This window comes from Bicyclus anynana, chromosome 2 (assembly GCF_947172395.1).
Source record: "Bicyclus anynana chromosome 2, ilBicAnyn1.1, whole genome shotgun sequence".
NCBI classification, from domain to species: domain Eukaryota; kingdom Metazoa; phylum Arthropoda; class Insecta; order Lepidoptera; family Nymphalidae; genus Bicyclus; species Bicyclus anynana.
This window is the reverse complement of record NC_069084.1, coordinates 5,993,083-6,014,217: the sequence shown is the minus strand read 5'-3', so window position 1 is coordinate 6,014,217 and position 21,135 is coordinate 5,993,083. Positions and strand designations below refer to the sequence as shown.

Here is a 21,135-nt window from a genome sequence, read left to right as displayed (position 1 = left end):
GCAAATACCCTGTTACTTTTACAAAATTGCTTTACTATTAGCATACTCCTAATATAAATACAATTAAAAAAAAAATGGCTTCATCCATATTGTATTTCAAACCTATTAATATGAAACATAGAAACATCAATGTACGTGGCCGAAGGCCACACTTTATGTAGGTATTTAGATAATATACCCGGGCAAAGTCTATATACCCGGGCAGGCGAAGTTACCGAACCTCAGGTGAACTAGGTGCTGGTCATGAGGTAAACCCGCGGGATGTAGGACGTTGTAGGAAGCCACTGGATGCAAGTGGCTCAAGTCTTTATTGTTCCGAAATCCTGCTGCTGCTGAAAAAGTCCTGCATTGTAAAGGTCAGACGTCCACATGCTAATAATGATGACAGGCTTACAACTCAACTTAACCTAACAAGGGCAAACAACAAGAGTAGTTAGTTGTAAGTTGATCTAATTCGTTTGAATAAGTATGTAAGATTTAAAAATATTTTACTTGGGATAAATCATAGATCATCTCTAGATAATAATGTACTCTATGGTTAAGAGTCTGTGCCAAAAAAATAAAATTAGAACAAAACTGAGTCTATGGTTATAAAAACTAAAATACACTCTTTGACAAGTACGTTATATTCTGTGGACAACCCGCTGTGACAACTGACAACCCGCGAAAAGTTCGATTTGCTTAGATTTATTTACAATTTTACTTTCCATAAATTACAAGTTCGTGTAGCTATCCGTTAAATAATAACTGTGCCTTAAGTTATGAAATTCCGTGGCATAATGATTGATGCCGGACCTATGAGAGAGTTCACGAGTAAGTAGCTATACAACAAGATTTTTGGATTCGTTAAAGACAACACATTAAAGTGAATGATTGTGCTAAAATACAACAATACTTACTTACTGGTTAGTCTGTATGCCATTGAACAGAAGTAGGTGTCAGGCTAATAGTCCACCATGCTCGCCCAATGAGGATTGGTAGACTTCACACACGCTGAGAATTAAGAAAATTCTCTAGTATGCAGGTTTCCTCACGATGTTTTCCTTCACCGTTTGAGACATGTGATATTTAATTTCTTAAAGTGCACACAACTGAAAAATTGGAGGTGCATGCCCCGGACTGTAGTCGAACCCACACCCTCCGGAATCGGAGGCAGAGGTCATATCCACTGGGCTGTCATGGCTCTCAACAAATATTAGTGTAATATTTAAATTTGTTTGTTTCAGATATTGTGACCACCATATCAAAGTTATCAAAAGAGTGTGTATTACGTTTGTCTGATGACAAGCTGTACTTTATAGTTAGTGAGGACAACAGCGGCCCTGCACCACCTGTGCTATGGTGTGAGATACCACAAGTGGTATTCTTTTCGGAGTATCAAATGATTGGCATTGATGAAGAGCATAAGGACATTTACCTTAGCGTCATATCTGGTGAGTATAACTGATTGCAAAACCGGTTTCAGCGACAAATCACAGGCGCACCGTGGTTTGTACACAATAACGATCTCCATAAAGATTTACAATTGCCTTCAATAGCTAACTATATGAATCAGCTGTCTCAAAAATATTTCGATAGAGCTGCCACCCATCTCTACCAACTAGTGGTTGAAGCCTGTGACACACTGACACACATTCCCAACCTTACGGCTAACTGCAAGCAGAGATGTCTTAAAAACATCCTTAACAATCCAGACAATGACATGACAACTGACAATGCTTGAAAATTCACTCGAAATCCCCCAGTGCTGCTGTAGTGGTCCCATAGGGAGCCTTTGGCACTTAACAGGAAAAAAAAATGAGTATTACTGAGATACCTATTAGAAGTAATCATATCAATGCCACCTATATATTTGAATAGTAAGCGTGTTAGCAGCACAGCATAAGTGATTAATATCCATCAACATTTGTAGCACTAACTGTGGAATTCATAGATGTTGTAAGGACACACCCAGAGGATCATTTTTTATTCTTTACATGTTAGCCCTTGACTACAATCACACTTGATGGTAAGTGATGATGGAGTTTAAGATGGAAGCGGGCTAACATGTTAGGAGGAGAATGAATATCCACACTCCTTTCGATTTCTACACAACTTCGTACCGGAACACTAAATCGCTTGGCGGTACGTCTTTGTCGATAGGGTGGTAACTAGCCACGGCCGAAGCCTCCCACCAGCCAGACCTGGACTAATTAAGAAAACCTCAATCGGCCCAGCGAGGGATCCTTGTAAATCCACCGTGCATACCACTGCGCCACAAAGGCTGTCAATTCAGCCGCTGAGTGTTGAATTCAACCTCTATTTGTTTGAGAATTTGACACTCAGCGGGTGAATGATCGCCTGGGTGTGCACCTACAACTTCTATGAATTCCATTGTAAAAGTACTGCTCTTATCACTTGGGTTTTCAAGTGTGATAATAAAGTGCATTTTAGTAACTGGAAAATTTTCATAATCTGGCATCCCTTTGTTTTTAATAGTGCCAGATTAGTGAGTAATGTTTAGTAAACTCTATTTGGGTTTCAATATAAATAATGTATCACAAATTTGTTTAATTTAGGAGTCTATTTATAATTTTTAGCAAATCTTGCCAAATCCTTGGTGACACTGAAGTCAGCAAAGTCATTGAAAATTAAACTTACCAAAAAGCAGTGCCCATGTTTGACCTTGGAAATCGAAATGGTAAGACAAAAAAGAAATAAGGATAATATAGTTATATGTAACAAGTTGTTGCATGTCACCTCTGTTGTTATCAAAAGATCAAGCTGACTCAATTAACTTAGGTATATATGTTTTGCTTATGTACAAGCTGACTTACTTATATAACTTATGTAAATATATATGTTTTGCATTATGTACCAGCTGATTTACTAACTTATGTATTTTAGATATGTGCATTTTTGCTTATGTTGACTTACTAACTAACATAACTACATACATATGTTTTGCTTATGTACAAGCTGACTTACCTAACTAACTAGTACAAGCTGACTTAGTCCATATGAGAGGCTATATGAGATACTGAGTATTTCTTTCTTCTACAAAATTTTCAATTATATTCTGAGCCAGGAGTTGTGAAGTTGGTGGTGCTACATCCCTTTGCCTCGGATAGCATGTTAAGCAGTCTATTCTGGTTATTATCAATAACATCAGATAGTGGTTGGATCACCCTAAGCATAAAATTTCATTCATTTCATTACTTAATTTATACACCAGAGCAATCAGGTTGTCCATCGACATAGGCCTCCAGACTTTTCCACTCTACTCGATCTCTGGCGTCCCCCCCCCCTCACACCCTAAGTATGATGGGTCTAAATTCCATTTCCCCTCTCCTTTAATTTAAAATATGATGATGAAGTTAGGTAAACTTTAGTCCAGAGGTTAGTTGAAAATTCTCAGTCTAGATTTGGGAATATAGGCAGTGTTAGCTGGTCAAGTCAACTACTTACTTACTTAGGGTTATTATAAAAAGACTATTATTTTTTAATTATTTCAGCAATCAGTAATATCACAGCAATCAAGGCAGGTGACACATGACATTCCAGTAGTAGTGGTGCCTAGGAAGATGTGGAGTGACTTTCATGAGCCGAAGGTCCAAACTCCTGATGTAAGTAGGTACTTTAAAGTTGTAATTATATTAGAGATCAGTAGAAGTAAGTTTAGAGCAGTGATAGCCCAGTGGATATGACCTCTGTCTCCGATTTCGGAGGGTGTGGGTTCGAATCCGATCCGGGGCATGCACCTCCAACGTTTCAGTTGTGTGCATTTTAAGACATTAATTATAACGTGTCTCAAACGGTGAAGGAAAACATCGTGAGGAAACCTGCATTCAGAGAATTTTCTTGATTCTCTGCGTGTGTGAAGTCTGCCAATCCTCATGGGGCCAGCGTGGTGGACTAAGGCCTGACCCCTCTCATTCTTAGAGGAGACTCGAGCTCAGCAGTGAGCCAAATATGGGTTGATAACGAAGAAGTAAGGTTGGACTTAATTCTGTCGGTTACAGAGATGAAGCATCCCTTTTTTTATTTTCATTATTGGTGTCTGGGCTGCTGATGAAATTATCATTAACAACCCATATTCGGCTCACTGTTGAGTATGAGTCTCATATCAGACTTGGTGACTTTGGTTCTTCTGCGGATCTCCTAATTTCTAATTTGATTACACAGAGATACATCGAGCATAGCTCGTTCCAATCGCTTGTTGTGTGACACTGAGCCTTCTTATTTACTTCCAGTTTGTATCATTTATATGTCTAGTGCCTGCCCTATTTAAAAATCTTGGGCAAGCCACTGTTTATAATAATATACATAATTCAATAAACATTACAGATATCCATAGAGCTGCCCACACTCAAGCAGTTGCGTACCACCATAGACAGAATGAGGACGATGGCTCAAGAGGTGGTGATCAGAGCATCGGCTGAAGGCAAACTCACATTACAGATCAAGACTGACATGGCCAAAGTGTCGACACGGTTTAAGGATTTAAGAGTTGAAGCATTCGAAGGTACTTTGTATCCATTCTATAGTTCATGCGCTGTAGGATGGTGCGGGTGACTAAATTACAAGACTGAGGTCCTGGGCCAATTGAAATTTTCTTAATAGGTCCAGGTCTGGCTGGTGGAAGGCTTCGGCCGTGGCTAATTACCACCCTACCGACAAAAACGTACCGTCAAGCGATTTAGCGGTCTGGTATGATGTCGTGTAGAAACCGTAAAGGGGTGTGAATTTTCATCTTCCTCCTAACAAGTTAGCCCGCTTCCATCTTAGGCTGCATCATCACTTACTATCAAGTGAGATTGTAGTCAAGGTCTAACTTGGAAAGAATAATATATGTATGTTCCTTATAAGCCATCTTCCAGACTTCAGAGCTTTCAATAATAAATATGTCCCACAATTGTCCTTTGAATTTGTATACTTATAAAATGTATACGGTTGACTTAAGAAACCACCTTTTTGTGAAGTTGGTTAAAAAAATTAATAGAATTTGATAGTCTACTCGTGCTCAACAGTGAGCCATTGTTAATTATGGTGAAAAAAAAACCAAATTTGTATATTTCCAGGTCCAATAGACCATTCAGATTCCGAAACAGAAAGTGTAGCGATCGAAGACATATCAAAGTTGTGCCATTGCAGAGTGGATGCGAAGAAGTTCTCAATGTTCCTCAGTGCGGACAACATATCACATAACAGAACCATTTGCAGTATTGTGCATAAGAAGTTAGTAATACTGTGTCTGTACACGCAGGAGAATGTTAAATTGCAGTGCTTTATTACTGGCATAGTTTATTAAAAACATAGACTTTAGGCGTATATGGGGGGGGGACCCTAAAATTCTGGGCCTCTTGCCACCGATTCCGGAGGGTGTGAGTTTGAATCTGGTCCAGAGCATATGCGAAGAAGTTCTCAATGTTCCTCAGTGCGGACCACATATCACACAACAGGACCATTTGCAGTATTGTGCATAAGAAGTTAGTGATACTGTGTCTGTACACGCAGGGGAATGTTAAATTGCAGTGCTTTATTACTGGCATAGTTAATTAAAAACATAGGCGTTAGGCGTATATGCCCACCATAGAATTCTGGGCTACCGATTAAAATTCTATTATGATACTAATAATAGGGGAGCCGTAATGGCCCAGTGGATAAGACCTCTCGCCTCCAATTCCGAAGGGTGTGGGTTCCAATCCGGTCCAGGGCATATGCGAAGAAGTGCTCAATGTTCCTCAGTGTGGACCATATATCACACAACAGAACTATTTGCAGTATTGTGGACAAGAAGTTAGTGATACTGTGTGTACACGCAGGAGAATGTTAAGAGATGTTATAGCCCGACATCTCATGAAGAGAAAAATACACTATTGGTTGACGTAGTCAGTCACTGTATCGGTAATATCACTCTCTTTAGTTGCAATGAGACGAAAGAGCTATATTTTCGATCCGCCGCTATTGGTCAATAATATTTTTTTCTTCACGAGATGTTGTGGAGCACATAACATGCTCTACTGGGAACCTAAGATACGTGCCACAAGAGAGGCACTGTCGACCAGTAGCAAAATCAAAAATATTGCTCTTTTGTTGGGATGGGACGACAAATGAAGCGCTATTTCCAATGAATTAAATTTCAAAGTAAAAATTAAATGAAAAACGTACCAATGTTTATAACAATCATTTAATTTGTAAATTTTGTTATTACAATATTTATTCTTTATAGTAAATTAATACTTCAAATTACAAGTTGATCAACAATGCTTAGTATTTTAAATTTAATTAGGTACATGTAAATAAATTGTCATAAAGTACACAAAAAAATTATCTAGCTTATTGTGTATACACTAGCAAAACTGTATTTGTGTGCACTGCAGTGATTATTTATACACACAAACGCGTTGGAGTCACTTTACAACTATATCCAGATTCTAACAGACTTCCTGGAATAGATTTACTTTAACTATTATAGACTTATTAGATATGGACCTGAATCGTTAAATGTTACCCATTTATCAAAGTACAAGATCAAACGACTTAACGCGTCTATATAAACACTGTTTATATAAAATGGATATTCATTGTTGTAAGCGTTTGTGTTGTGTAAAGAGTTCTAAAAAATTCCGGTTTGTGCAGTTATGGTGGAAAAAACGGTCAACAACTTCTACTTTACAAAAAAATTAGGTTTACGTTAAATTTCTAAACTTGTATAAATCAAAGGAGATGGTCCAAAATTGTATGTAGCCCAGGATCAGTCATTGTACCCTGGCGGAAATAAAAGAAAATATATATTTTTTTTAACTTTTTTTGATTATACAAATCTACTTAAATTCTTTCGACATTAACATTCATTCTCTCCCAAGAAATGTACCACTAGCTATGGGTAATAATGGCGATGACGTTTTCAATGCAGTAGTCGATTTAACGTTTACTACCAATTGTCATTTCATAGTTGCTTTATGTGCGGCATCTTGATATAACTCAAAAACTTGGGTTTTAATTTTATTTATTTCTTTTTCTTTTATTCTTTTTTTTTTATTTAGTTAGATTTATTCACTTCTTAAGATTTTAATAAAATCCTTGTATTTTGAAATTTTAATGTATAGGATACAAGAGTGGATCTGAAATGGACCATCTCCTTAGTAATAACAACTAATTGTAGTAAAAATCTGAACAAAATATATTAATCTGAGTAATGATTTCGATTTATAGTAACTGTGTGTAGTGTAAGGACACATAATATACTTAATGGTGTTAAATATATTCAATGTGTGTGTTTACCCTCGTCGCCCCCTAAAGTTTGTTGAGGAATTTAGGTGTGATACAAGTCTATATCTAATTAGTCAAATGATGCTATTAGCAGGGAAATTAAACGTAATAGCTATGCGTTATAATTTAATTAAAGGAATATTGTTCAAATAACTTTTGCTACAAAACACATGTAATAATCACTGACAAGATCACAAGTCTTTCATTGTTTATAGCTATTATCAATTTGTATAAAAAAATAATTAATTATAAGTGAGTTGGAATGATCTCTCGTTATCTCGTCGCAGAGTGTCGTGCGTGGCTTTGAGAGTATCCAGTTTAGTGGAGATTTGCGCGATAGAATTGTCTATCCACTGCATCGATGACATGTGAGCGTTTAGTATGCGCCCGATTTGTACGATCTGAAAAAAAAAACCCTATTATCACACTAATATTATAAAGGCGAAAGTTTGTGTGTAAGTGTGCAAGAGTGTAAATGTTTGTTCCTCTTTTACGCTGCGGCTACTGAAGCGATTTGGCTGAAATTTCGAATAGAAATAGATTTTACTTTGGATTAACACTTTTCATCCTGGAAAAATCCATGGTTCCCGCGGGATTTGTGAAAAACTCCTCGCGGGCGTCCGCTTGTGTTTTATAATATGTATGTATATCTACTATTCTACTTGACGGCCTCTGTGGCGCAGTGGTATGTGAATTTTTAAAAACGGAGGTCCTAGGTTCGATACCCGGCTGGGCCGATCGAGGTTTTCTGAATTGGTCCTGGTTTGGCTGGTGGCTGGCTTCGGCCGTGGCTAGTTACCACTCTACCGGCAGACGTACCGCCAAGCGATTTAGCGTTTCGGTACGATGACGTGTAGAACCGAAAGGGAATGTGGAATTTCATCCTCCTTCTAACTAGTTAGCCCGCTTCCATCTTAGATTGCATCATCACTTACCATCAGGTGAGATTGTAGTCAAGGGCTAACTGTAAATAATAACATAAATAAAATAAAATAACACATTTATACTCACTGGATCATTGCTGTCTTGGCTTCTATTAGTTTCATTGAGGTGTTCAATGACTTCCTTTAGGTCTTCTGACATCTGACGAAGTTGTGTGTCTAAAGTCTCCGCTAATGAATACCTGAAATAAAGGTAATAAAGTTTTATTTAATTTCTTTTATACTTATTTAGTATTGACTAAAATTAAAAGGACAACCAGACACCTCTATTTAGGAAGGCTGAAAGTATGGTTCTGCAATAGTTAAGTAAAAGTATAGAAGCCAATTATGGAGACCGGCTTTGGAAGGCTTTTCAAGGTCCTGAACCATAAACCGTCCAAGAATGCTTAAAAAAATTGTTTCTTTTTTTAAATATTTTCCCTGACTTATTATAAGAAATATGTACACTTAGTTTCGTGGTGAGAATTGAGTAGCTGAGTAGTCATAAAAAAAAAGATAGACAGCAACATGATTGAAGCCCCAATAACTCGGTTGCTAACAGTCATCATCAATTATCAACATCTCCTTCCTATATAAATACAAAGAGGGAATACAAAGCTTCAAATCCAATGCAGGTTGCTAGAGTTAGGATGACAAATTTAAACAATTATACAATTATTAACAGATGTTAATGATAACTGGGACCGACGGCTTGACGTGCTCTTCGATGCATAGGACTTTCAACATCAACTTCCCCACTCCACACTGAGAATTTTTACTGAAAATTTCTTAACCGTTAGAGCTAGACCAACAAGCCAGTTACTGGAGAGAGGAAACAAGTATATTATTAGTATAGCTAGCAAATAACAGTTATACTAAAAAAAAAAATCGAGTGTGCTGTGACCATATTAATGAAATAAAACTGCTTTGAAAAAAAAATCAAGTTGGTTAAAAATAAAATAACATAACTGCACACAAGAGGGATTGTTTCAAAGTTCTCTATGAACGCCATCTACTGGTAGTTTAAAGTAACAAACACTGTTTCAGCATTGCCTATAGATGGCAGCACGCAGCGCCCGGTTACAAGTTTCGTAACACACTCACCAACTTGCTCAAGTCGAGCAAGTTGGCTAAAAAAATTTTACTCGAAAAATAAACTCACATGTGCTCCCTCTCAGGGTCTCTCATTCTGTCTCCAGATGATTCTTGCAGCTGTTTCTCGAGCGGCGCCAGCAGCGATTCCAGCTCTTTCTGTTGAGCCAACACGAAGTCCAGCTCGTGTTCCAGACCAGTTTGTTCATTCTTCACGGTTTCCACAGCTTCGTTCAGTTCTAGAATCTGTAACAGGTGTTTGGTTAATTTTAATGTTTACACAAGGGAACAAAGGTTTGACAACACTCAAAATAGTAGTCATATATTTTAGTTGTGCAACCCTCACACATACATCCAGTCATTAAAGTGCTGGGACAGGTTTTATTTAATTTATATATTTCCTTTGAATTAGCCAACTGTGCCATACTGTACACAAATCTTCATACAAGATTATTTATAATATTATGAATGAAGAACTATAGCCGTGATAGCCCAGTGGATATGACAGCTGCCTCTCATTCCGGAGAGTGTCGGTTCGAATCCGGTCCGAATTTGGAATACAAGAGAATTTTCTTAATTTTTTGTGCGTGTGAAGTCCAATCCGCATTGGGCCAGCGTGGTGGATTATTGCCCTAACCCCTCTCATTCTGAGAGGAGACTAGAGCTCAGCAGTGAGCCGGATATGGGTTGATAACGATACAATACGATACAAATGAACTACGTTACATTCAGGACTTACCTTCTCTCCGTTGGAGACCAAGAGTCGGTCCCACGCATTGATCTGCGTGGCTTGGTTGATGAAGGTCCTCTCTTGCTCCTCCAGCTCGAGGGTCCACTTGTTGATGCTCTCCTCCAACTGAGCGAATGTTATCGACGATATCGCTGCAGGGGGCGCTGCCGTAGCGGCTGAACTACTGAAACAACAATTCAAAATATAAGCTGAAGAAAAAATTCTGTGATTTTAAAACAAATGCTTTTTTACACCATAACAAACCACAAACAAGCTGTTGTTGAATTTTCAAACGAATTTAATGGGACTTTTACTGGAAGATGAAGGTTATTGAGCAACATATTTTAATTTTCATCAGGGTTTTTTTGTGAAAAATTAAATTTCACGCGGAAAGTAGCAGGCATTTACAAAATATAAATATATTGAACTCGTGCGCATTGACTTGACACCTGGCTACCAAACACAAAAAAAGTACAAACATCATTCAAGCCAGGTGTCAAGTTAATTCGCACGAGCTGTATAATACGTACGTAGTGACAGTACTAAGTGTGGGCATAGTGGTCGCAGTAGATTTGCCTAGTGCTGTTATACCGGAGGTTGCTGTGGCAGAGGCTGGAAACAAAAAGTGTATGTTTTAGTTTTCAAAAGGTCGCAATACAACTGATGCAGGTGCTAAATTTTTAAAACATATCTATGAAGCATGAGAAAGTTCTAAGAATGCTATTGGTGTGTTCTGTGATCTGTCCAAGGCGTTCGATTGTGTTGACCATAACACTCTTTTACTTAAGTTAAGCCACTATGGCATCAAAAGTGTTGCACTTGATCTCATTGCTCTCACTGATCTCACTGATAGAACACAAAAGGTATGCATGAATGATATTAAGTCGCACGGTTCTACTACCATAATGGGCGTCCCACAGGGTTAAATTCTGGGTCCGTTTCGATTCTTAGTGTATATAAACGATTTACCACACCATGTCAGCGGTATATGTGAGATTGTACTATTTGCTGATGAGACTTCCTTAATTTTTAAGACCAATTCGAGAAATACGTTAATTAAAATCACGCGATTCCCTTTGTCAAAAGTTTAAAGAAATAGGTATTGGTATAGGTTGGGAAGCTACACTTTCCCCGGGTGCTATAGGCTATATTTTATCCCCGTATTCGATCGGGAAAAGAAACTGAGCGGGTGAAACCGCTGTTAAGGTTATTAATTTATTGTTGTAATAATAAATAAACGGCCATGGCCATGATCGCAGTATTTAGTTTTACTTTCAACTTTTATACCTCCAATCTCCATGCATTTCAGAGATAAATAGCCAAAGTGGTCTTATAAGGGTAAGATTTTCCTTTAGAAATATGTATTTAGAACATTAAAAATTAGAAAACTTTTTTAATACTCACTAGTACTAGAAGTAGTGCCAGTCGTTGTTGCCTTAGAGAAAGCCAGACCAGTTCCAAAACCGAGTCCACTCGACGTAGTGCTGGCAGTTGATGTTCCAAATCCGAACCCGGCAGCAGTCGTCGAACTAGTCGCTTGACTAGTTTGAGCTGTACCAAAGCTCAGTGATGTAGCTTGAGTTGTTTGAGCCGTAGATCCAAATGATACTGGTTGAGATTTTGTTGCGCCAAACGCTAAAGTTGATGCAGGTTGAGTTGTCGTTGCAAAAGAAGACGGAGTTGTTCCAAAACTCAATGGTTGGCTTGTCTGTGGTTTTGCGCCAAAACTTGTACTGGTCTGTGGTGCAAACGCTTGGGCTGTTGAAGTCGTTCCAAGGTTTGCAGTTGATGCAGCTCCGAAAGCCGGAGTTGATGAAGTAGCACCAAAAGCTGCAGTTGAGGAAGTCGCTCCAAAAGCTTGCGTTGATGATGTTGTTGCAGGACTTTGGGCAGTTGATCCGAAAGCTCCTGCAGTTGTCCCAAACGGTTTACTTGTTGGAGTCGCACCAAATGACAGTTGCGTTGTTTGAGCTGTACTGAAAGAAGCTTGTGTGGTTTGAGTTGTTCCTGGTGCTTGCGCACTTTGAGTAGCACCAAAAGCTTGATTTGATCCAAAAGCAGGTGGTTGAGCTTGGGTCGATCCAAAAGCAGGTGTTGGGGCTTGAGTTGATCCAAAAGCAGGTAGTGGAGCTTGACTTGATCCAAAAGCAGGTGGTTGACCTTGATTTGATCCAAAGGCAGGTGGTTGAGCTTGAGGTGATCCAAAGGCAGGTGGTGGAGCTTGAGTTGCTCCAAAAGCAGGCGGCTGAGACGTAGTTGATCCAAAAGCAGGCGGTTGAGCTTGAGTTGACCCAAAAGCAGGTGGTTGAGTTGGTGTCCCGAAACTAGATGGAGCTGTAGATCCAAAGCTAACAGGCTGAGTGCTGCCAAAACTTGTTGTAGTCTGACTTCCGAAAGCAGAGGCAGTTTGCCCGGATAAGTTTAAGCCAGCTTGTGGTGCGGATTGTTGAGTTGTTGGTGTCCCTAAATTCAACGGTTGTGGTTGTTGTTGAGTCGGTTGTGTTTGACCAAACCCAAATCCTGGAGAAGCAGTTGATGTCCCAAATGCTGGTGGTGCTGAAACAAATTTTTTATATGAGTGTTATCATCTTAGCCCTCGTTCGCACGTGAGTTTTTTGAACAGACGTTAAAAAAGCGTTCAAATATGTACAACAATTGCATTCCCAAGTATATGTTCACACAACAGCGTTTTTAAAACACAACGCCTTTTTTCGAACAGTGCTGCATTTTAAATTTTGAACATTGGAAATAGACATTCATTTAACTTCATACTATATTTGAACACTTTATACTATATTTTTTTTATAAAAAAGAATATTTGCACTAATTTTTACAATATGACCAATATTCCCATTCCCCTCCAACTATTTGGGTAAGTCTGTGCCAGATGTGGGTATTACAATAGACCAACAGAGCAGGGATTAAACCACCACCCCTCGGTGATGAGTCCAACCACTCTTACCATTGAGCTATTAAGGTTTGTTAATAAAAATAGGACTGATAATAATAAAATAGGATTGATAATAATGATGAATACATACCTGTGGTAACTGCAGGAGTAGCAGTAGAGCCAAAGTTAAATGGCTTAGAGCCAAAACTCTGGCCAAAGCCTGGTGTGGCCGTGGCTTGTGTTGTTGAGCCTAGGCCAAAGGCTTGTGTTGTTTGTGGGACCGATGCTGTTGATGCCTGCGAAAAATTTGACTGTGTTTACCAAGCTTCAACCCACGTCTAATGATAAAACTACTTAAACTTAAACGTAGCAAACTTAAAACAGTAACCGAACTAATGACAGGGCACTGTTCAAATCAAATCAAAAATCATTTATTTCAAGTAGGCTCAGTTTACAAGCACTTTTGACACGTCAGTTGACTATTTGTAAAGATTCTATCACCGGTTTGGAAGGCAGGTTCTGCTGAGAAGAAACCTACAAGAAACTCAACAGTTGCTCTTTTTAAAAAATCTTACAGTATTATAATTTAAAATTGATGATAACATTACAAGTAAATATTATTTATTTAAACGGGTACATACCACTATAAAACGACGAGATTTTTAATGTCGATATTTCATATTCAGTCCCGTTGTGACCACGATCCATGCAACTGGGTCGAAATATCGACATTAAAAATCTCGTCGTTTTATCTTGGTATGTACCCATTTAAATAAATAATATTTATAATGAACAACCATGAAATAATTAATTGATTATGAAACACAGCTAAAACTCACGTGATAAAATAACCACGAAATAAGTTTAAAATCATTAACATTACAATTTCTTATAGTTTCACCTTTTGTGTGAAGGTGAAAACTGATCCAATGGCCTCCAAGCCCTTTTATCTTTAAGGAACTCATCAATGTTGTAGTAACCTCAACTAAGTAAATGTTTTTTATAACTCATTGCTTAAAACTATGCATTGGCAGGTCCATCACAGTCTTGGGGATCTCTAGGAGTTTATTCACTAAATGAACACCTTTCGGTTCTAGGTATAACTGACAGTCATCTGTGCAGAGCATGCATAGAGGAAAAGGAAACCCCGATACATGTTATGTTTAGATGAACAGGTGTATCCAAACAACATGCAGCACACATTGGATCTCCAGCAACACTCCAAGAGGCGTTCGGCGACCTGGGTGGCCTGCTAAGCTTCTGGAGCGAGCTCGGTTGGCTGGATTGACTCCAGCGGGGACCAGCACCAATAGGGCCTACTACGTACAACGGCCAACCCTAGTGGCCAAGTGCGGAAAAGGCCCAGGAAAGAAGATGTACAAGTATGTATGGATTTTTAAATGGTAAGCTGCTAGGAATCTGGTTGTTTAGACTGCTACTGCTGCTGGGTTAGTTTTACTTAAAACCTATCCCATTGGTTCTGTAGTTAGCTGGTTCAATGAGGTCCAGGGTTCGAATCTCGGGTCAGGCAAACAAAAATGAAAAAAAAAAATTTAATCATTTGCCCAGCAGATTCCTATACCCATCAAGTATAATCTAGGATTGTAATGGTAAAAGTATTTTTCAAATTGATCTAGTAGTTTCAGAGCTAATAAAATTTAAACAAACTAACAAAAACTTTCCTTTTCATAATATTACTATTAGTAGCCCGGACAAACAGATAGGCAGACAAAAATTTTAAAACGTCTGTTTTTGTTAAAGTTAAAACTCATCTGTCAGCGGGGACCCAGAGCAGCTAAATCTTAGTCTGGTTTGTTATTAAATCTATGGTTGCTATCGAAACAGCAAACCTATAATGATTTTTTTTTTCGATCAATGTTTTTTTTTCTTTATTTCTTTCTGATGTTACTTACTGCAGGAGCAGAGAAACCCGATGCTGGCGTGGTAAATCCACCAGCAGCTTTGCCAAATGAGAAACTTGACCCTGATGGAGATCCAAATATTGGAGCTGAAACAATGGATTAAAATAAGTTTCGCATGATTACCAATGCTCCTCGGTACATCAAAAATGATCGATAGTGAACTAAAAATTAAAACTTTAAAGACAGAAGTTGTACAGAGAGACGAATATCTTAGCAATCCATGGATTTACCGTGCGGGTTTTTTTTTTTTTTATTCTTTACAAGTTAGTCCTTGACTACAATCTCACCTGATGGTAAGTGATGATGTAATCTAAGATGGAAGCGGGCTAACTTGTTAGGAGGAGGATGAAAATCCACACTCCTTTCGGTTTCTACACGACATCGTACCGGAACGCTAAATCGCTTGGCGGTACGTCTTTGTCGGTACTGGGTACGGTTACCTGACAATCTATTAACACTCCCCTCCTCCATTTGTGTTGTTCTCCCTGCCTAGCCAAATATGGTAAGATCCTATTAGAGCAGCTATAGATACCCATTACTACTGCAGAACTAGCTGCAGTTCTAGAGATGCCAATGAAAACATACCAAAAAAGTATTCAGAAACATCTAAATCAATTTGCAAGGAACCTAGTGATGAACAGAAAAGTCAAGGTTCAATTCCCAGATGGGTCATTTTATATCATATTTTCTGAATTGGAACAGGTCAGGCAAAAAGATACTATAAAGCGATTTAGCATTCCGGTATGATGCCTCATAGAAACCATTAGAGGTATGGGGGGTAGAATAAACTTATACCTCTTCCAAATAAGCTTGATTCCATCTTATACAGCATCGTCACTTTACATCAAGTGAGATCTCAGTAAAGTTAGCTTGCCATAGATTAAAAAATAAATAAAAACAAAAATTAATCAAAAAAAGTTTTTGGGTTGTTACAATTACAAAGGTTAACCCAACATGAAAAATTACTTTTATTGTCTCATGGGGTTTTCCTTCCTTGTTTCAAAAATAATAATAAGATTTCTGTAAAAATTATTACCTTGTGTAGCAGGAGAACTAAACGCGGTAGCTGCTTGTGGACTTGCACCAAATGCTGTTGGCTGTTCTGTAGCCTGAAATTTCAATTCCATAAAATGAAACAAATATCTTAGCATTCCATGGATTCACCGTGCGGGTAGCATCTATCGCGTGGTAGAGAGAAAAACTCCGAGCTGATTCCTGAACTTGTGACTACAGGATGTTAATACTATAGTTTTTCCCCTGAAACTTGACAAATTCTGTAGCCCTAGAACTTTTTTTTAACCACTTGACATACAACAATGAAATTTGGCAGGCAGTTTACAGTTAGCAGACATCCATTATGGATTTCGCAAGAGCGCCGAATTAAGCAGGTCTTAGGCCTAGTTCAGACTTATTCAGACTTAGACAGACGCCCGCGATTTTGTCCTCCCTTATAGGCGTTACAGACTACTTTAGTATTTTAGTTGAGTAAGAATGATTTTTGGGCGGTAAATCTAGTAATCTAAAGTAGTCTGTAAGGCCTATAAGGGCGGACAAAATCGCGGGCGTATGCTAGTTCAGACAACACAATATATAATAATAATTTGTAATAAATTGTGTTCAATAACCAACTTGGATTTTAATTATCATACTAAATACCACATTTAATTTCATGATATCCCCAAACTGTAAAATACCTATGAATATACCCACAACAATGTGACCCTTATTATTGTAAACCAAAACCCTTCCACTCTATTTTCTATCTTTACAACCTGGGTATAATTTCCATACTTTGGTGCCCATTGTTTTTACTAGGAAATATTTAAGAAATTGACATTTAGAAGCTTTGTGTGTTCTTACCGATTTTGTAGCTTGACCAAACAAGGGGCTGCCAACAGTTTGCACCGGCGGAGCATTAAATGCACCAAACGGTTTGCTTGACCCAAATGCCGAGCTAGTGCTTGTTGTGGCTGGTGTTGAAGAAACTGTAAATTAGATGCAAAGAAGTGTTAATAAATCTACACTTTAATATCGAGTATTTAAATATACAGAGAAAACATAAAATCAATGTCCTTAGAAAACCAGATATGTGTAGGATTTAAGAAAAAATTAATTTGGTACTTATAAAATTTTATTAAATCTTATACAGATTTGATCATGATGCCTCAAATACACTACTCCTTTTATTCCTGAAGTGAGCCAAGTCATATAGTGATGAGCTTCATGTAAATTCATGGACTGTTTCAAAACAATCCAAGAATTTAACACATTTAGGACAAAGACCGCCAAGCGATTTAGCTTCCAGTATGATGTTGTGTAGAAACCGAAAGTGTGGATTTTATCCTACTTCTAACAAGTTAGCCCTCTTCTATCTTAGATTGCATCGCCACTTACCATCAGGTGAGATTGTAGTCAAGGGCTAACTTGTAGAGCCCACAACTCAAAACCAAAGTTGTTTGGTTTTGAGTTGTGGGCTCTACAATTGGAAGTTGAGTGAAGCAAGGCCAGGTTTCCTCAAAGTGAAGTTTGTGCCTGCACTATTGTGTTATCTTTGATCAATTTTGTGAATAGTGTTTTGGGGATGTATATCTAAGATGTATATCTAAAATATCTCTCTGTTTTGTTGAGATGTGACTAAAGACAGCAATATTTTCTATGCACGTTGACACATGGCGCACATTTTAGGGTCACTGTGTTGATACCCGCACAGTTCCTATTCCTGTCGGAATATGGTGATGATGTAGCTTTGCATTAGTGAATGAATTTATCAAATGGGCCTAATAGTTTTTGAATTTATTCACAACATACAAAAACACAAATTTTTAGATAACTTACATATGCCAGCCGATGCTGTGGTTTTCGCATTAGCTCCAAAATTAAAACCACCAAACGCAGATGATCCACTGCCACTGAACAGATTTGGTTTGCTATCTGTTAAAAAGAAAAATATCTAATAACAGTTTCACTCCAATGTTATAAAAGATATAATTTGTACATTTGTAATTAAAAATTAATTTCTACATTTTGAATTTGTAATGATGCAAATTTTTGACAGTTATTTGGTTCTAAGATAAAAAAACTGTATTGCATTTAAAAATATACCTTCTACGATTTCAATAAGGCTCTGTAGATAGGCATGTATGAAAATTATTGTATTTACAAAATATTACCTGTGGTAGCTCCAGTTTGAAAAGTTTTTGTTGCATCTCCACCACCAAATAGTGACCCTAAAAGATAAATTAAAGTTGGAGACTCTTCCAATTACATGATCTTATGCAAAAAGCTGGAAAGATTATTCTAACCTTATCAAAAAACAATTGTGCGTGTTAAAAGGTTGTAAGTTTAAAAAGAATTATGCTGATAAAATCTAACAGAGATTTCAATTAGTACTTAATTTTAAGTGTTTCACTTTTTTACATATAACGAAAATAACGTTAGGAAATTAAAAAATTACATACCCGATGTAGTAGTTTTTCCGAACGTACTTCCAGCGGTCGTTGTAGGTTGTCCAAGTCCAACACTCATCTTTTTTTTTTATAGAGAGACTCGAAAATAAAGAATTTTCACAGGTAAATTAGATAAACTTAATAGCAGCAAAATATTCGACGTACCTGTTCGCGGCAAGTAAATGTCACAACAAATAAATAAAAAACCGCCATTTTGAATTTTTATGCTGGTAAGGTATCAATGTTACCATACTACTAATTTTTAATGGGTACGTTCAATTTCTCATTTTAAAAACATTGTTGTGGAGTCTCAGAGGAACTAAAGTATACAGGGTGTCCCGTAAATACTGCGACATACTTACAACGATTTTTCTACTATAACTATGTAATATCGATATTGAGGCACATATTCTATACTCAACTGACTATTTTGTTTGTTTATTTGGTTGAATGCACCAAGCTAATCTCAGGAACTACTTGAAAGTTCAGGTTCAAATTGAATACTTCTTTTTGTGTTTAAATAGTCACTGTGACTGTGGCTGGGCATTATACCCAAACAAAAAATAATTGCACACCGGCCTTCGGCTGGGGTTTCGAATAGACTGGGGCTACGACTGGGCATTTCACCCAAGCACGAAAAACGAGCACTTTATTGTCCAACGGCATTCGGCCGGCGGTTTGTGGTAGGATCTTCGACCGTGGCTACAGCTGGGCATTTTATCCAAGCACAAAAAACGCGCACTTTATTGTATACCAGCCTTCGGCCAGGGGGTTGTGATTTTTTTTTGCATATATAAAACATACGAAAATATAAATAGGGCGAAGGGGTCAAAAGCGTATATCGATTTTCACGAGGACGAAGTAGCGGGCATCTGCTAGTCACTAACAATTTAACACTGATATTGTACTATTATTGTAGGCTAGGATAAACTTGAGTTAAATTCTGACATCTATCTTCTATCTATCTATCTATCTATCTATCTATACTATAATAAAAGAGTAGAAATCGAGTGTCTGTACTTTGACCAAATTTAACTAAAATCAAGTTAGGGCGATTAGAAATGAGCAATAGAATACAAAAATATTTTTTTTAATTTTCTTGTCTGTCTGTCTGTCTGTCTGTCCTTCTGTCTGTATGTTCGCGCTATTCTCTGGTTCTACTGAACGGATTCTGATGCGGTTTTCACAAATAGATTAAGCAAAGTTCAGGGCAACATATAGGCTTTGTTTCATTAAGATCGGACAGATAGAAAAAAAGTTATCTTGAAAAAACCGGATTGCTCAAATTGATTCGCAGGCGTTATTTGGAGAAACGAGTTTTCCACTAAAACTGTGTAATATCGACATTGATGCACATATTTTATATACTAAACTAACCAGTTTGTTTGTTTATTTGGTTGAACGCGCCAAGCTAATCATAGGAACTACTTGAAAGTTCAGGTACAAATTGGATAATTCTTTTTTTGTGTTTAAATAGTCACATTGTCTGCTTTTTATCGTATAATGGTATGCAAGTTTTATTACTGTTTCAAGCAATAACTACTTATTAGATTGACCTAAAAGGAAATCATTCATTTTGGGCCTTTATGAAAGTGCCGGCCAACAAACAAAAATAGCACGAATTTGGCACAATAGCTAATCTATACTTTTTTCAAATTCTGTACATAGAAGATATTTTAAAAAAATTTATTAGAGGGCATTATACAATCGATACAAAATATTTATTTCGATTTCTTGTCTGTCTGTCCGTAGTTTTTGTTGACCGGGCATCACGCTGAAACTACTGAATGAATTCAAATGAAACTTAGCACGGTATGAGAATATAATATGGAGCAGGATAAATATACTTTTTATAACGAAAATAAAATCTGAAGGTGGTGAAATAGGGGTTAAAAGTTTGTTTGAAAAGTCCTCCTTTTATCCTGGTCAATTTACCCAAGAACAAAAAACGCACGGCCTTTGGCCGCGCACTTTATTATAGACCGGCCTTCGGCCGGGAGCTTATGTTAGGGCCTCCGACCGTGGTTACGGCTGGGTATTTTACCCAATCACAAGGAACGGAACGCGCGGCCTTCGGCCGCGCACTTTGTTATAGCCCGGCCTTCGGCCGGGAGTTTATGATACAGCCTTCAACCGTGACTACGGCTGGGTATTTTACCCAAGCAAAAACGAAGCGCGGCCTTCGGCCGGGGGTTTGTGATATGGCCACTGATCGTGGCTACGGCTGGGCATTTTACCGATGCACAAAAAACGGAACGCGCGGCCTTCGGCCGCGCACTTTATTGTACGCCGGCCTTCGACCGGGGGTTTCTGATAAGGTCTCCGACCGTGGCTAAGGCTGGGCATTTTACCTAAGCACAAAAAACTTTGGCTGGGGGCTTATGATGGGTCTACCGACCGTGGTTACTGCTGGGCATTTTACCCAAGCAAAAAAACGCGCACTTTATTGTATAGGGGTTATGATTTTGTATTTTTCATATATAAAAAATTCGAAAATGTAAATAGAAGGGGCGAAGGGTTCGAAAATGTACGTCGATTTTCACGCGGACGAAGTCGCGGGCATCTGCTAGTTATCAAATATTACTTTATATAGGGTTTTTTAGGGTTCCGTAGTCCACAGGGAATCCTTAAAGTTTCGTCACAAAGTCGTCGTCGTACGAGGTCGTAAAATAAAATCTTGAAAAATGTTTTTTATTGTACCTCCCCTACATGTACAGTGGGGACGAATTTCGAAGTAAAATATTGAGCTTTTGAAACTAATTTTTGTTAGAGTCGTCCCAACCCTCTACTGGCTAAACGGTTGGTAAGTGAAAAAAATCACAAAAGTAGGGTATATAATGAAATTACAAGGAAAACTATAACGCCTAATATGCAATTGCTA

At 38.0% G+C, this 21,135-nt stretch overlaps 2 protein-coding genes across 3 annotated transcripts; one reads left to right on the top strand and one right to left on the bottom strand.

Moving 5' to 3' along the window:
- The first annotated feature begins 626 nt into the window (after nt 1-626).
- LOC112045367 (checkpoint protein HUS1) lies at nt 627-6,248 on the top strand. Its single transcript, XM_052889338.1, has 6 exons — nt 627-813; nt 1,227-1,433; nt 2,580-2,680; nt 3,495-3,605; nt 4,327-4,504; nt 5,061-6,248. The coding sequence occupies exons 1-6, from the start codon at nt 762-764 to the stop codon at nt 5,288-5,290; spliced, it is 879 nt and encodes a 292-aa protein (XP_052745298.1). The 5' UTR covers nt 627-761; the 3' UTR covers nt 5,291-6,248.
- Nucleotides 6,152-18,469, bottom strand: LOC112045368 (nuclear pore glycoprotein p62). Of its 2 annotated transcripts, none has more exons than XM_024081522.2 (13): nt 18,267-18,469; nt 17,979-18,035; nt 17,644-17,739; nt 16,669-16,793; nt 15,845-15,917; nt 14,800-14,894; nt 13,038-13,182; nt 11,401-12,552; nt 10,527-10,608; nt 10,006-10,180; nt 9,337-9,512; nt 8,266-8,377; nt 6,152-7,655 (listed from the first exon to the last, which is right to left on the bottom strand). In XM_024081522.2, exons 1-13 carry the CDS (start codon nt 18,331-18,333, stop codon nt 7,497-7,499), a joined length of 2,514 nt encoding a protein of 837 aa, XP_023937290.2. In that variant the 5' UTR covers nt 18,334-18,469; the 3' UTR covers nt 6,152-7,496. The 2 variants fall into 2 exon arrangements, with proteins under 2 accessions (XP_023937290.2, XP_023937291.2); XM_024081523.2 differs by having other exon boundaries at nt 10,006-10,177.
- Between the last annotated feature and the right edge of the window lie 2,666 nt (nt 18,470-21,135).